This window comes from Labrus bergylta, chromosome 12 (assembly GCF_963930695.1).
Source record: "Labrus bergylta chromosome 12, fLabBer1.1, whole genome shotgun sequence".
Lineage (NCBI taxonomy): Eukaryota > Metazoa > Chordata > Actinopteri > Labriformes > Labridae > Labrus > Labrus bergylta.
Genome location: NC_089206.1, coordinates 29,745,926 through 29,761,728, shown reverse-complemented (window position 1 = coordinate 29,761,728; position 15,803 = coordinate 29,745,926). Strand labels below are relative to the sequence as shown.

Genomic DNA, 15,803 nt, shown 5'->3' with positions numbered 1-15,803 from the left:
AGATTTGGTAGTTAAGTATAAATATTGAAAAGATTTTTATCACTAATTTTTTGTATTTAATCACATTGTTTTACCACTTTTAAGCTGCCACTGTTAACAGTTAACTGGTTAAACTTCAATATGTGTTTATTGTTACTTGAAATTGCTCACTGTTAGTGATAAATTATTTTACTTAAGTAGGCTATAACTTGGTTAACAACTATGTATTCATGAGTTGTTAACACAATGTCTGGATGTGTTAAATAAATGAGAGGCATTGAAGTCATTTATATTGTTTGAGTTCTGTAATCATTTTTATCTAGGACAAAAAAAGGTTTTGGTGTTTTGAATGTGTTAAATGTAACACAATATGAAGTGTTAGTTTAGTTTAATCGTTTATTTGAATCAGGGACAGTGTACAAAAAAAACCAACAATCTGTACCAGATTTAGCTAACTAGCTAATTTCCATCTGTTGTCCCTGGGCAGATGATGGCAACAGCTAAATACAAATCAACCAGTCACACACACACACACACACACACACACACACACACACACACACACACACACACACACACACGCACACTTCATAAGAGAGAAGAAAGACGACAAGTGTTGACTGTCAACACAGAGAAAGAGTAAGTTATAAGTTTAACTTAAGATAAGTTATTTTTTCCTCTAAATGGGAGTAGTATGTATTTTAACTCCCACAAGAGTTCAGTTTAAATCCTGATGAGTTTAAATATCAACTGCCAGAAAAGAGTTACTTTAACTAAGCTCTGACTTTATTCGATGGTCTCACATGTACGCTTATATTGAGTTGATTTCAACTCCTAGAGAGTTTATTCCAGAAGCCAGAATATGTTGTGTACTTAAATGTGATGCATATTAATCAAGACTTCTAACAAGTTTTTCCACAAGATCAACTTTATCAATTAACCAAACATAATTTTGGTGTTTTCTTTCAACTTAAGATGTTTTTTGTCCTACTATACATATTACAGCAACTACAATTTGGTTTTGACATATTCTCTCATATCATGCTGCTGATTATGAATACAATCTGAACATAACCATTGGTTGAGCAGTTATATCACAAAGTTTATGTGCTATAATTGTGAACCCATTTCCTTATAAACTCATTTCCAGTCCATGTGAGTCATCAAAGTAATTTGGATTAATTTTCTGTAAAATATATTGGAACTAAAAGGGACACTTTATAACTCATTCCTGTGTAAAAGGGCCACACACACCTTTGTTAAAACTTTGAATAGATTAATGGACTACTTTTCTATTAAAGCTACATCACATACATGACAAGGTTTCCAGCAAGCATTAGGTCATGTTTTGTGTTTTTGCTATTTTTTAAAATCATTTATTTCATGGTTAATGTTGTGTTTTTGTACTTAACCTTGTCTCTGTCTTTCAGATCCTGCTCCTCATGTTCCTGCCTTGTGTGTCAGCCCCACCCTGATTACTCTCACCTGTGTCTCGTTGTTCCCTGATTGTCTGTGTATTTAATTCCAGTGTGTTCTCTCTCTGCATTTTGTATTTAGCTCCTTGTGTATGATTCTCGCCTGCCTTTTGCCTTTTACCCTCTGGATTTGTTGTTTATTTGCTTACCTGTCCAAACCCCTGCTTGTCATTTGAATGCCATACCCCTGAGTCTGCGATTGCTTCCATATACTGTGTCTTTGTGTCAATACACTTTTAATAACATTTTTGCAAATGGATAAATGGTCAAATTAAATGTGAATTATCCTCATTTTTTTATGATAGGAAGTACAAACTTAAAATACTAGCTATTAAACTGTCATTGCTAACTGATAATACATTAAAAATTAAACAATTAGCAAGATGGCGGTAAACTTAACTGGTGTGCTATAGACATGTTTGTTTTTCACTGAATGGGCTTAATGAGGGCTAGTTAGCTTAGCTAGGGAATGTTAGCATGGTCCCCATTTATATTACTTCAGAACTTGCAGATTCATCCTCAGACCTTGCAAACTCACTGCTGTGCTTGCTCTGCATCATAAATGGAGTATAGCAGATGACTAGACTGTTAAAGCCACATAAAGTAGTCCATTGACCTCAGGATTCCTAAAGTTAAACATGTCTTGTACGAGAGTTTATTTTTCTGATGAATTGACAGATTCAATGATCTAGATCTTAGACAACCTTAACATGTTTTGTTTAACTTTCCAACAAGAACTTAATTTTAAATTCATTTTACCTTATAATGGGATTTATTTAAAAAGCTATTCAATGAATAATTGAAGAGGATAATTAACAACTGGGTTTTATTTTTTCACCTCCTTTGTTGTTAAAGTGTCAATTGGCTTCATCTTTATGGTGAATGTGGTTTTGATGCATCAAGCAAGTTAGCTTCGACCCCCCTACAGCACCTAAACAGAGCTCTTCTCAATCCTCGTCTCAGAGACAACAGCTGCTGAATACTGAGTAGAAGAGACAGGAGCTGCCCCTCAACCTGAAACACCCAATTATTCTCCCTCTCTCTCTCTCTCACACACACATACAGCCAGACATTCATGAATACGCAAACACACGTAAAATTAACTACACTTACTGAAAAAGCACACACCTACACAGGTTTTGTAGTTCACAGTACACTAAGAGCATCAGACGTGCAACCACACACTCCCTTTCAACAGGAAAAATGAACCATCTGTGAGCTCTTCAGCTCACCAGCCAATGATGTTAAGGATTCATTTTAACAGCAGTCGTGAACTGCATTTTGAATCTTTGTTTAGCGTCTGTGGTATTTGGTGTTTGACAAGCTTTTTCTGTTCTTGTTGTTTTGCAAACATCTGTGTATGGATTCAAAGAGATAATAGCACCAAGCTTCACACATACCACTATAGTTGTTATTGAACAAATTTGCGGAGGTAGTAAACTATACACAACTATAATGCTAATGAGTTTTAGTACTAATACAGTATTTTATGATTGAATTTCTATTTCAAATACATTATAGTCCTCTGATATCAGCAAATTTCTAAGTTATAAAGAATAACAAAAACTCACTGTCCTCTCCTTCACTATAATAAGAAGGGGTGTTCCAGTCTGATGTAAACTACGATTTCATGTCTATAATTTAATGTTGTTAAAAGATGTATCTGACATTAGTCTTCCTCATTTGATATTTTCACGAGTTATGTGGTACAAATACCACAGATTCTGATTAATAAAATAATTCACTTTTTTTTTGCCACTTCAGTATCAGGTTGACTCATGAAAAACAGCAAAAGCCCTTACAAAGGTTAAAATAAATCTGCTGTAAAAGAAAAGCAAAGTATGAAAAACACCAAGCTTAGCCATGTCTGAATGTAGGTAAAACATCCACCTTCATTTCAATTAAACTGCACATGATAAATATGTGTCTATATGTGCATAACATAAGGTATGGCATGCTGAACAAACAGTGAAGTCTGTTAATAGTAGGGCTGAGAAGCCCTTCACATAAGTATGAAGCAGTGAAAATCAGGAAATGACATGCCTACCATTGTTGTTTTCAGGGCTTTTTTCCAGCATGTATCAACGTTTCCATCAAAGACCAAAAACCTGTCTGTATCTGAGGTTAGCCTAAAGTCCTACATACTACAGTGAGCGTATTGCATCACTTCCTGCTCTCTGCTGCTACTGTGTTGTTCTGCGCTGTCTATAGTTATCGAAAGAGAGCAAAATTGTTAATTTTTTTATCAGTTTCTTACCACTGTTGTTTCTGAAACACTGAACGTTTAAACACAAGGGAGTTATCAAAAAGCATTCTTGCATTCTAGCGACTACTCTGCTAAAGAATTTTCTTAATTTATCTAACTACTCTATCCTTTTTTTTTAATAGAAATCCAGACATAGAAAATCAAAATTTTGAAAACTACGAATAAAATTTAGCAAAAAAAAAAATCAGACAATTAAATGCGGACTATTAAATATTAGATCATTGCTATCTAATCTCTATTAGTAAATGATCTGATATCAGATAATAATTTTGATTTACATTGTAAAATGAAACCTGGCTGTGTCAAGGTTAAATTATTGTGATTAAATGAATCCACCTCTCCCAGTCATATACATGGCAAAATAGTCATAATAATAAATATATGAAGGCTCTACGTCACACTCAAGCTGCCTGCTACTCCTCTCTAATCGAAGAAAATAAAAACAATCCTAGATACCTTTTCAGCACTGTAGCCAGGCTGACAGAGAGTCATAGCTCCATTGAGCCTTGTATTCCTTTAGCCGTCAGCAGTAATGATTTCCTGAGCTTACCTGGTGCAGATTCCTCCTATAACTCTGATATGGCAGAAACAGCTCTAAAATCTTATATTACCTCAACTGTTTTTCTCCAATTGATCTTTAAATTCAATTATTTCTGCGTCGAAACTCAACCGGTCTTTTAGACCCAATCTCAACCAAGCTGTTTAAGGAAGTCTTTCCCTTTGTTGGCAGCTCTATATTAGATATGATCAATATGTCTTTACTGGCAGGCTATGTACCACAGTCATTTAAAGTAGCGGTAATCAAACCTCTACTTAAAAAGCCTACTCTAGATTCAGGAACTCTAGCTAACTATAGGCCTCTCTCTCTCTCTCTCTCTCTCTCTCTCTCTCTCTCTCTCTCTCTCTCTCTCTCTCTCTCTCTCTCTCTGTCTCTCTCTCTCTCTCTCTCTCTCTCTCTCTCTCTCTCTCTCTCTCTCTCTCTCTCTCTCTCTCTCTCTCTCTGTGCATTCACATCATATTGCTGCATGTCACTTTTTACTGTATAAATCTTAGTTACTAACCATATACTTTCCTGGGAGCTATGGAGCTGTCAGGTCTTATAGGTTCCTTGGGATTGTCTGTTTCAAATACACTGCAAGTCTATCTGTAAAGGAGCCTGCTGCAGCCACGTGTTAAGTTTGACAGAATAGAAATATTGAAGATTTGAAAATGTTGACAACCTCACAGTAACTGTTGGATCAGTTTAGATCCAGTTCTATTTTGTCAAATATTAACAACGCAGGTCAACATAGTCACAACCAGCAGCAATCTTGGTTATATAACTGAATAATAAAAACTTGGGCTGTTTGGCTTTAGTAGTAACTGATGCTGTAGACAATAGTTTCTGATGATGCTGCCATGCAGGATCTGTTGCATGAGCCAGAGGGCATGTTACTCTCCTTGTGATGCTGTCTGCTGCCTCTACCCACAAGAAACAAGACGTAAAAATGCTTCACAACAGTCTCCCTCCCAACGTCTCTTTCCCACAATGACTCCTTCTGACCCCCCCCCCCCCACACACACACACACACACACGCACACTGTTTGTGTTTAGTGCTGTGTTCTCACTCTGCAGAAAAGCTCTTTCTTCCCTGAGCCTCATTCTCCTATAAGGTAATAACATATGATGTTAATAACATAACTAGATAGTGTTCAGTTACAAAACAAACGCACACCCATTTACACATTTAGAGACATTAAACCTTTTTGTTTTGTTTGAAAACAATAAAATAGAAATTAAGCACCAGAGAATTCACATGAACAAAGCCCTGCATTACAACATCTTTCCACCTCACTGATTGGCCATTCCAGATACTATCAAAAAGCAGGTGATTCTGGTGCAGCCCAAGCTCTGCATTGCAGAGGCATTGTTGGAATCACTAAATACAGAAAGTGGTGAAGGACTCTTTTCATTGTGTTTGGCCTAGACTGTCTGCACAGCAGTGACCCCCTACTTAGAAGCAGAACCTTGACTTCTGATAGTATGAAAATCAGATTTTCAGATTTTTTGTCTTATGAAAGATGCAATGTTAGTGTAGCCTATTATTTGCTTTAAGCAGACAGCAAATGTGTTTAAACACACATTAGCAGATCATTTTCTCTGTCCACCACATTAGGTTCCCAGCTGTCTGTTTTTGAAAATTTTGAAACGCCATAGAAAATGTGTCATCATCTGTTGACAGGTTGACAACAACGCTACAACACAAGCAAATACAGTTCTACCCATATTAACTTAATGAAACACACCTAGCAGCCTTTGATTTGTACACTTAAACGCAAAAATGGCTTACAAGAATAGTGCACAGAGGATTTCTTTCTGTTGCAAGTCTAGAGGAAGATACATCAGCTTCTTATAAACACTACTCAGTGTAACTATAGGAAGATAAAACATATTTTATATAGAAAAATGATTCCAATATCTTCAGAGCATAGTCGATTTTTATACGATGCTCTGAATGGGAACACAACCATGAAGCTCTGCCTTAAAAAACATAGGACAAGCACACATAGACAAATTATGTAACAAATATGGGGTGGGTGTTAAATTACAGTTTCTTATCTTACTGTTTTTATGTAGTTAGTTTGGATTCCGGATGTTTTTAATTTAATTTGGTATACATTTTGGCTTTATTTATTGCCAAAGTTGAACTGTGTTTCTATTGTTGCCAGACAACTCAATCAATCAATCAATCAATTTTTATTTGTATAGCGTCAACTCATAACAAGTGTTATCTCGAGACACTTTACAAAAAGCAGGTAAAATACCTTACTCTTTGTCTGTTAACATTACAAAAGAGCAGGTAAAAAGACCTTACTCATTGTTATGTTACAAAAAGCAGGTAAAAGCAGGGGGGTTGTTCTGGCAGGCCGTCAACCAACGATCTTGAGGAGCCTAAGAGAGCTCAAGAGCTCCCAGGAAAGTAGGTGGTTAGTGACTGAGATTTACAGATAGATACATGCAGTCATATGATGTACTATATGTGCACAGAGAGAGAGAGAGAGAGAGAGAGGAGCTCAAGGTGCCAGTTCCCCCCGGTAGTCTAAGCCTATAGCAGCATAACTAAGAGCTGGTCTACACCAGCACCAGCCCTAACTATAAGATTTATCAAAAAGGAAAGTTTTAAGTCTATTCTTAAAAATACAGACTGTGTCTGCCTCCCAGACCCCGGCTGGAAGATGATTCCAGAGGAGAGGAGCCCGATAACTGAAGGCTTTACCTCCCATAGTACACTTAGAGACTGTAGGTACCACTAGTCTGCATTCTGGGACCGTAATGTTCTCGAGGGGCAGTACGGCACTAGTAGCTCCTTAAGATAAGATGGTGCCTGGCCATTTAGAGCTTTGTAAGTGAGAAGAAGGATCTTGAATTCTATTCTAGACTGTATAGGGAGCCAGTGCAGAGAAGCCAACACAGGAGTAATGTGGTCCCTTTTCCTAGTTCTAGTCAGTACACGAGCTGCAGCGTTCTGGACTAGTTGAAGAGTCTTTAGAGACTTACCAGAGCACCCTGACAAAAGAGAGTTACAATAATCCAATCTGGAGGTAACAAATGCATGAACTAGTTTTTCTGCATCATTTTGCGACAGGATATTCCTGATCTTGGATATATTACGAAGGTGAAAATAGGCTGTTTTTGAAATTTGCCTGATGTGAGAGGTAAAAGACATATCTTGATCAAACAGAACTCCTAGATTCCTAACAGTGGTGCTAGATGCCAGGCTGATGTCACTAAGGACAGTCAAATCACTAGAAAAAGTCTCTCTGAGGTTTTTAGGGCCTAGCACAATAACTTCAGTCTTGTCTGAGTTAAGCAGAAAAAGAATTCTGGTCATCCAGGTCCTAACGTCCTTAAGGCACGTTTCTAGCTTACATAACTGACTGGTGCCATTTGGCTTCATTGATACATAAAGCTGAGTATCATCTGCATAACAATGAAACTGTATGGAGTGTTTCCTCATAATATTTCCCAGAGGAAGCATATACATATATATATATATTGTAAAGAGAATTGGTCCAAGCACTGAACCTTGTGGCACTCCATGGCAAACTTTGGTGTGCATAGAGGACTCATCATTAACATGTACAAACTGAGAACGGTCTGATAAGTAGGATTCAAACCAACCTAAAGCAGTCCCTGTAATTCCAAGTAAATGTTCTAGTCTGTATAATAGGATCTGATGGTCAATGGTGTCAAAAGCAGCACTAAGATCTAACAAGACGAGCACAGAGAAAAGTCCCCTGTCTGAAGCTAGAAGTAGATTGTTTGTAACTTTAACTAGTGCAGTCTCAGTGCTATGGTGGACTCTAAATCCTGACTGAAACTCCTCAAATAAACTGTTGTCATGGAGAAAGTCACTCAGCTGATTAGCTACCACTTTCTCCAGGATCTTCGAGATTAAAGGAAGGTTGGATATAGGCCTATAGTTAGCTAGAGTTCCTGAATCTAGAGTAGGCTTTTTAAGTAGAGGTTTGATTACCGCTACTTTAAATGCCTGTGGTACATAGCCTGCCAGTAAAGACAAATTGATCATATCTAATATAGAGTTGCTAACTAAGGGAAATACTTCCTTAAACAGCTTGGTTGGGATTGGGTCCAAAAGACAGGTTGACGGTTTCGACGCAGAAAAAATGGAATATAGCTCTGAAAGGTCGATTGGAGAAAAACAGTCTAAACTAATATCTGGTCCTGGAACTGTCTCTGCCGTATCAGACGTATCTGCACCGGGTAAGGGCAGGAGGTTACCAATACTATCCCAATGCTAAATGTACTAGTGAGTTCCATCCCAGCAAGTAGAAACATTTAAAGGGATACTTCACCCGTTGAAACATGAATCTGTATTGACATTGGGTCATATATGTAGTAGAAATGTAAAATAAATTTTGAATTTGGTGCCTTCTTGGCCGAGAAAAGGCAGAAAGTGTCTTTTTAGATTATGTGGATGAAAGGCACGTAATCCCAGAATGCACAGCACCACAGGCCACTCCCACTAAGGTCCTCGATTTCAGAATCAGAAATACTTTATTAATCCCAGGGGGAAATTTGATTGTTACAGTTTCTCCAAAATATACAATATAGCAGTAGAAATATAGAAATAAAAACATTTACAGACATATTTAACACATAAGGCCATTTCCTCAACTGATTCCGAGATTTCTTCCAGAATTGATCTTGGAAATTCCTGGCAGAAAACAGACTCTATGTCTGTGTCCATAGGCAAACAGTGAGAGCACTGACACTACCAGTCCGCCCCAGCTTGAGCTGGCCCGGGCTCCTCGTCCTCACCACCGCCGACAGGCAGGCCTTATGTCTTGGCTGCTGAGCTGGCCAGCAATATATCGCAATATAGCTGCGAGACGGTGGCTGTCGACAGGCCGGTCTTGTGTCGCTAGCGGCCCCGGTGGCCAGCGCAAGCTGCCCCGTCGGCCAGCGCTAGCTGCCCCGTCGGCCAGCGCTAGCTGCCCCGGCGGCCAGCGCCCTGGCGTCCGCAACTCCTATCCGCCGCTTCCACAATGGAGGCTTTGAACATGGACCACTCATACTCCATATCTCCCCGGCGGCCAAAACACAAGACTGGCCTGTCGGCAGCAGCCGTCTCACCGCTATATTTATATTTTTTTGCCATTATCAGCTTTCTCCATAGAGCCTGTTAGCCTAGCTTTCAAGCAATATGGTTAAGTTAAGTTTCGATTATGGGAGTGAGCTTTGTCTTTCTGAGGATGCATTGTTGTTAATTCGGTTCCTGTTTTGACGTAATGTTGATAAAGTGATGAAAAATACCATTGTGAATCTGTATATTGTGTTTTATTTTGAAATTGACCAGATGCTCTGTGCGTTTCCTTGTCTGACTTCCTGTCCGGGCTGTCATATTCTGTCCAGCTTGATGTGTGCCTGCAGCATACTACGGCGAAAATAGACTCTCAACGTATTTGAAACGGAGCAGAGCGTGGTGCCGTTGGTGGCCTGTGCCGGAGACGGACTGCAGCGCGCCCTTTGTGAACACAATGATTGACTAGAGTGGCAGCTAAGTACAACGTAGTGCGCGGCTCTGACGGACTGCGGCGCGCACAGAGTATGTGTGAATTGGGGATCAGAAATACAGAACTTTCCAGCCTCGGGGAAATGAGGGCTGGATGCACGACCATTCAAGAAATACTACCAGTTTACGACTGATACAATGCTCACTGCAAATGGGTGAAGTATCCCTTTAATTACTGAGGGCTGTATACAGGTCTTAGTGCTACTTTTTTTTGTTGCATGAATTGGTTAGCTCTGTGAGCTGCAAAGCAATAGAGATTGATCCCACTCCCCACTGTCTCTACTCTTTTGTTAATCCAAACCATGGAAAACTCTGCTCCTCAGTCAGCCAGCGGGTCTTCTTTTACTTTAATGATACAGGTTATGCATGTACTGACATGAATCAACTTTACTTCTCATGCTCCAGGTTTCAAGCTTAACTCATTAAACCAAGAAACCCTCTTAAATGTTGAATTATGAGATGATGGGAGAATATAAATCTGAACCAACGTTTTAAAATGACACACACATTTATATTGTATTTCTGAGTATAAAATGTAAATTCTGACAAAATAACTAGTCTCAGTCTAATGTGCTTTTTGCTTTTTATGTTGTCCGGTCGGTATGAAGAATAGATACTATATAAATATGTCAAGTTTCTTAAATTAAATTAACTGAAATTAAACACCTGATTTAAACCTGCCAAATACTCTCTCTTATTGTAACTTTCTAGGCTTCTCAAGCAGTATACCCTAAACAATTCAAACAGAAACACAGATAGCCTACAACATCAAGTTACAATCACATGTTCTTTCAAAGTAAAGCTGATTGTATGGTGCGCACAGCTGGTGCATACAGTTTATGTTTGAGGAAAATTTCTTGTAAAAAATGAACATTTTCCAAGGTGGATTTGGTATGGGTAATGTAGTTAGGGTTATCTTTTAGATAAATGCATATATTGAATCACAATATGCAAATCTGAAGGTGCACTGTAAACCCCTACAAGTTAAAAATACTCAAAATGTTTGTCGCAACTGATCACATAAAAAATGTTTTTAAGTATAGTTGAAATTATTAAAAATATACTTTTCAGTTTACTAAATTGTTTTCTTGTTTTTATTTGTAATTTTTCCCGACTGAAATGTATTACTTTAATTTAAAAAGTTATGCATACTAGCTTTAATTGATTTGAAATACATTAAATTTACTTTTACTCAATACATTTAATTGTGCTCAGCCCAAAGACTGGGGGAAATCTAATCAAAACATTTAATTGTGCTTTACTGAAGACACCCCTCATGAAAGATACTAATAGAACTCACTTTTACTTTTTTTAAATTCACATTTAAATCTTAAAAAGAACAACATTCCAGTCATCTGCAGGGTATTTTAAAGGTGACAGTGAGTGCGTTTACATGGACTTGAGTATCCCGGTTTTGATTGGGGGATTGATTTGATTTTTTAAGCCCTTATCCTGATTTTGAGAAACCCGATTTTGCTACCTGGAGAAAGAAAACGGGATACTGTGGCATGTATACGCCTTACCCCGGTTTCTGACAGCTGCCGACACCTGCGCAGGCCTGAACTCAACCAAGTGACCTACATGACTGTGGCAACGAGAGTGTCTTATTATGGAGCAAGGAAGCAATTGAGTTTTGTGTTTCGCTGATAAAAAAAATAAAATAATTGCAGGTATAGACGGGACAAAGCATCGATATGCTGATCTTGTAAGTCTGAGGTGAACAAGCTGCAGTATGCTGGTTTTCCAACATGTACGATGGAGCAATAAATAAAAACAAAATATGAGAAAATCATTTTTGTGGATTCAAAAGCAAATAAAGATCCTAATTATTTAACATAATGAGTCACACAAAATGCATCATATGCAGAGGTAGATGAGGCAGTGGAACAATATAAAATGATTGCCTCTAGATAAAAACAACATTATGAATATAATTTACTGTAAGCTTGCAGCTAACACTCTGAACACACTGATTCAACAGTGCAGAAGTGCGTTTTGGAGTGTGTAACATTCTGAGAGACAAATCCTCTGCAGCCTCCTTCGAGTTACAGTGTGAAGTTATAGAACAGGAACAGATACATGGATGTAATGTTTACAAACATGTGCCTTCAAACTTATTTGAACAACTCATTTTTCAGACTCAGCAGGCAAGTTGTGATTGGACTCATCATCAAGACACATGTGTATTGTGCATCATACTTACAAGGTTGTGAGTCCTGCACCTAGGCTCCTCACACAATTAGAAGCATGAGTAAATAGTAAACAACACTTGCATGTAAAGATGCATGTTTGCAGTTATTGGTGGTCACAATGATTTTTTCTGTCTATACTGGCTCTAATACCTGCTGAATTTGACTAAGAGTGGAAGGACAACAACAAGGAGTGCAGATATGTCCAAAATGTCTTACAGTCCGACCTGGCCTAAGACAGTATTGCCTAATGGAGAAGAATGATAATAGTCCTTATAATCTTTCACCCTTATTAACGTAGTTGAGCCTTGTATTTAGATAGAAAAGTCATATTTACATTGGTTTACTTTACAAAAACTGTTTTTCATACATTCATTTCCATAATTACACCGATTACATATGTTGCATGAACTTATGGGAGGGTATGAAGAGCCAGATTGCATCTCATGTGTACATCATGCTGTTCCTAGGTCAAAAAACGAAATTCCTATTTTAATTATTCTCATTAATATAAGAATAAATGATCATTCCTTACCTTGCCTGCAGGTGAAAATATGGTATTTTAATGAACAGTATGTGTATTTATGTAACTTACCTACAGCTCATGAATCCTTCTGCAGCACTTCTACTGTCTGTCCAGTTGGCTGTAGAATGTGTTGCAACGATTCATATTTTTCGAGCGATGGAACTCAGCAAACACCTGCAGACACCCGCAGACATACAAACAAATAAATGTACATAGATTAATTCATAGGTTTTAACTATAAAACGTTGTGTATAGATTATTTGTAGTGTTACTTTAGCTTGATTCTACGGAAACAGGTTCAATTAGCAATATGTAATACTTTATATTATTCCAGTCAAACAGAACATCATAATCAAAAACTTAACTTCATTAGATTTTTTTTTTTAAATTAATAACAAATCTTATTTACCAATACAAATGTTTCTATTTAGTGAGTCAGGTGACTTTGGAATGATTAAATGCCTTTATCTCCCTGTGTCCCATAATGGGCACAAAATGAAAACAAGCTTAAGATTAGTCTACAAAATAATGGCCTTGTGAAAAACTGCTTGCACTGTTTGAAACTTTTTTACAGTACAGTTCATCAGACCAAAAACTACAGTTTCAACAAACAACGCTCACCAATATGAAACTTTTGTTTCACAGTGGAAAAATGTCCCTATAGTAGCTAAGAAAGAGGATAACTCTACTTGTGGGGCAGACAAAAAGCTATGGGTTCACAGTTAATAATATGACACTTTTAAAACAGCTTCAAACCATTTCACATTACCTCTTACCAGAAGTTTTTAAAGCTTGAAAAACACAGTGCTCATCCAATTAAGAACCATGAGCTCTCATCTAACAAACATATCTTAGTTAGTTACACAATTCTCTATTCAAAGGTAAGTTAAAGCTATATAAATGTGTGTGTGTGTGTGTGTGTGTGTGTGTGTGTGTGTAAGAAAACACTTTTAATCTCCTTGTTGGATACTTGTACAGTAATTCAATATCTAATATTTTAAGTAGTATTTATAACAGTTTTCAAAAATAAATGTCATACATCATTATATCAATTTGATGTTTAAGAATACTTCAAATAAATGGACGTTACTCCACATGTTCTGTACCCAATAACAAAACCCAAACAAACAACAAAAATGGCCTAAGCTCTGTTCTTCATGATCATATGTTTTGACAAATGTTTACAATGTCAACAAACATTATATTTGATCTCAAACAAGTTACGTTCAGTGCAACAGCTTCCCTGCTTTCACAGTAGGGCCACGTTAAAGCTAAATAACATTGGTGCAGTTTCAAAAACAGTTAGCTCAAGGTATTAGCATGCTAACATTATAGCTTCTGTTAACGTTACCTTTTTTTCTCTTTTATTTAACCGGGAAATAAAAGAGATTAAAAATCCCTTTTAAAGAGTGTCCTGGCTTAAACAGGCAGCAGCACAATCAACAGAGTTTCACACAGACAATGAGCAGCCAAACTGCAAAAAAAAACCATTAAAACATTAAACATTAAACATTAAAACATTAAACATTAAAACAACAAACAACAAATCTGAACAGCAAATGTTTGTCAAAATCATCCACAAACACATCAGGGAGAACAGCTACAGCCAGATGTGTCCACCTCCAAGTCATTTAACTTCCTCTTAAAAGCATCCAACAAGAGAAGTTCATAGCTCTTTTTGTAATTTGTTTTAAGTAAAGGGAGCAGAAAACTTAAAGGCCTTTTTCCCCAGTTTAGTTCTGACTTTAGGAACAGACAGTAAGAAAAGGTCCTGAGATCGAAGATTATAAATCCCTGTACTCTTCTGACTGATGAAGGTTAGAAGGTATGAAGGAAGTAGATCGAAAATAAACACACAGTGATGAGTGAGGGATTTAAGATTAGTGATGAACCTCAGAGCTCCATGATTCACAGTGTCCAGAGCATGTGAGCTTTGTGAGGAGGCGTGCATGTATAAAACATCACCGTAATCCAGCACAGACATCAAAGTGGCAGAAGCCAGCCTCTTCTTAGATTTTATTCAGGCTAGATTTTATTCTAAAGTAGTAGTTACTTGTAACATCCAAAAAGGGGTAATTAATGCTTGCAATATAAGATTTTAAAGGGACAATAGGTTCGGCTACTGGAGCAAAGTGGAGTGTTCAAATGAGGCTCAGAGACAGGTAATAAATGTAAAACATTTACCAGCTTTAGTAGAAAAAGTAGTTTTGACAAACATCAGTTGGTACCATACACAAATAACAAGACAATTTTCTAATATCAAATTAGCTTTTCTATCTTGGGTGCACCCTTGTAACCTGAATCCTGTATCTAACTTTCAAGTTATTCAAATCAAGTTCAGTTCACAATAACAAATTAAATCTCTTATCAAATCAAATCACAAACACCATTCATTAGGAGGGTATCCTACACATCGGCCACCCTTTTACAGTTCCCAGAATGAGGTGCTGGTATTTTGAATCGTCCTTGAATCGTCTTAGATGTAAGAAAAGTCCAAAAGTGTCAGTCCAAAAGTTCCCGGGATCTTAAAGGAAAAAAGAGTAAGTCTGGGGTCTTCAGAGTGTGTGTATAAGTGGTTGGGAAAAAGGGGAATTGTATGTGGGGCTGTGTGTGTGAAGGTGTGAGCGAAAACTGGGCCTACCACACCAAAAAGTGAGGCAGAACCTGTCCAGTGACCACAAGGTGTCTCTCTCTTCAGATCCAGGTGGGAAGGCTCGCCATCTATTTCACTGGACGGGTTACCAGAACAATCCAACAAACAAAAAAAAAACCTGACCAATCTCTGAGTGAACTGAGCAGACACAAAATACGGCAACGCCCAGTAATGCCACGGGGTCTCTTCCTCCCTGCTATCCTCAGCAGAATCCACCCCAAATGTATCTCCTAGTTCCCTCGTTTAATTCAGACTTCAATCAGTTCAGCTCCAACGTTATGGCCTCTCTACACACATAACGGGCACAGCACCCTGCTACGCACAGACCTGAACAGGTGGGCAGGACCAACCGCCGTTGGTGGCCTCTGATTGGCCGAAACGACAGTCACCCTGTTTTCAAACATCCCCATTGGGTGAAAACACGACAACTAACATCTGATTAAAACGAGTATACAATATATATATTTGAAGCTATCAGTTAACCAAAGTGTGCTAACATTAGCCTGCTAGCACAACAATGCAGACCACAGGCAATAGCAGCTCGAGCCAAAAACAAATTTGTCCGCCGCTTGCGCTTAATGTTGCTTAATTATGGTGCATTCTAATTGATAACCCCTTGGTGTGAAGGCGAGTGGAGA

The 15,803-nt window shown here is 37.9% G+C and overlaps 1 protein-coding gene and 1 long non-coding RNA gene across 2 annotated transcripts in view; one reads left to right on the top strand and one right to left on the bottom strand.

Annotated features, from left to right (window-relative positions):
- The window catches only part of LOC114920933 (uncharacterized), a 100,248-nt gene extending 95,522 nt beyond the window's left edge, over positions 1–4,726 (top strand). Inside the window, exon 3 of the mRNA XM_065961797.1 lies at positions 1,410–4,726. Coding sequence (XP_065817869.1) covers positions 1,410–1,454 — 45 coding nt within the window. The 3' untranslated portion in view covers positions 1,455–4,726. The remainder of the gene's footprint in view (positions 1–1,409) is intronic.
- LOC136181192 (uncharacterized) overlaps positions 1–13,224 on the bottom strand; it is a 60,646-nt gene extending 47,422 nt beyond the window's left edge. The window contains exon 1 of the long non-coding RNA XR_010667578.1: positions 12,582–13,224. This is a non-coding gene — a long non-coding RNA (uncharacterized lncRNA). The remainder of the gene's footprint in view (positions 1–12,581) is intronic.
- Positions 13,225–15,803: the final 2,579 nt, after the last annotated feature.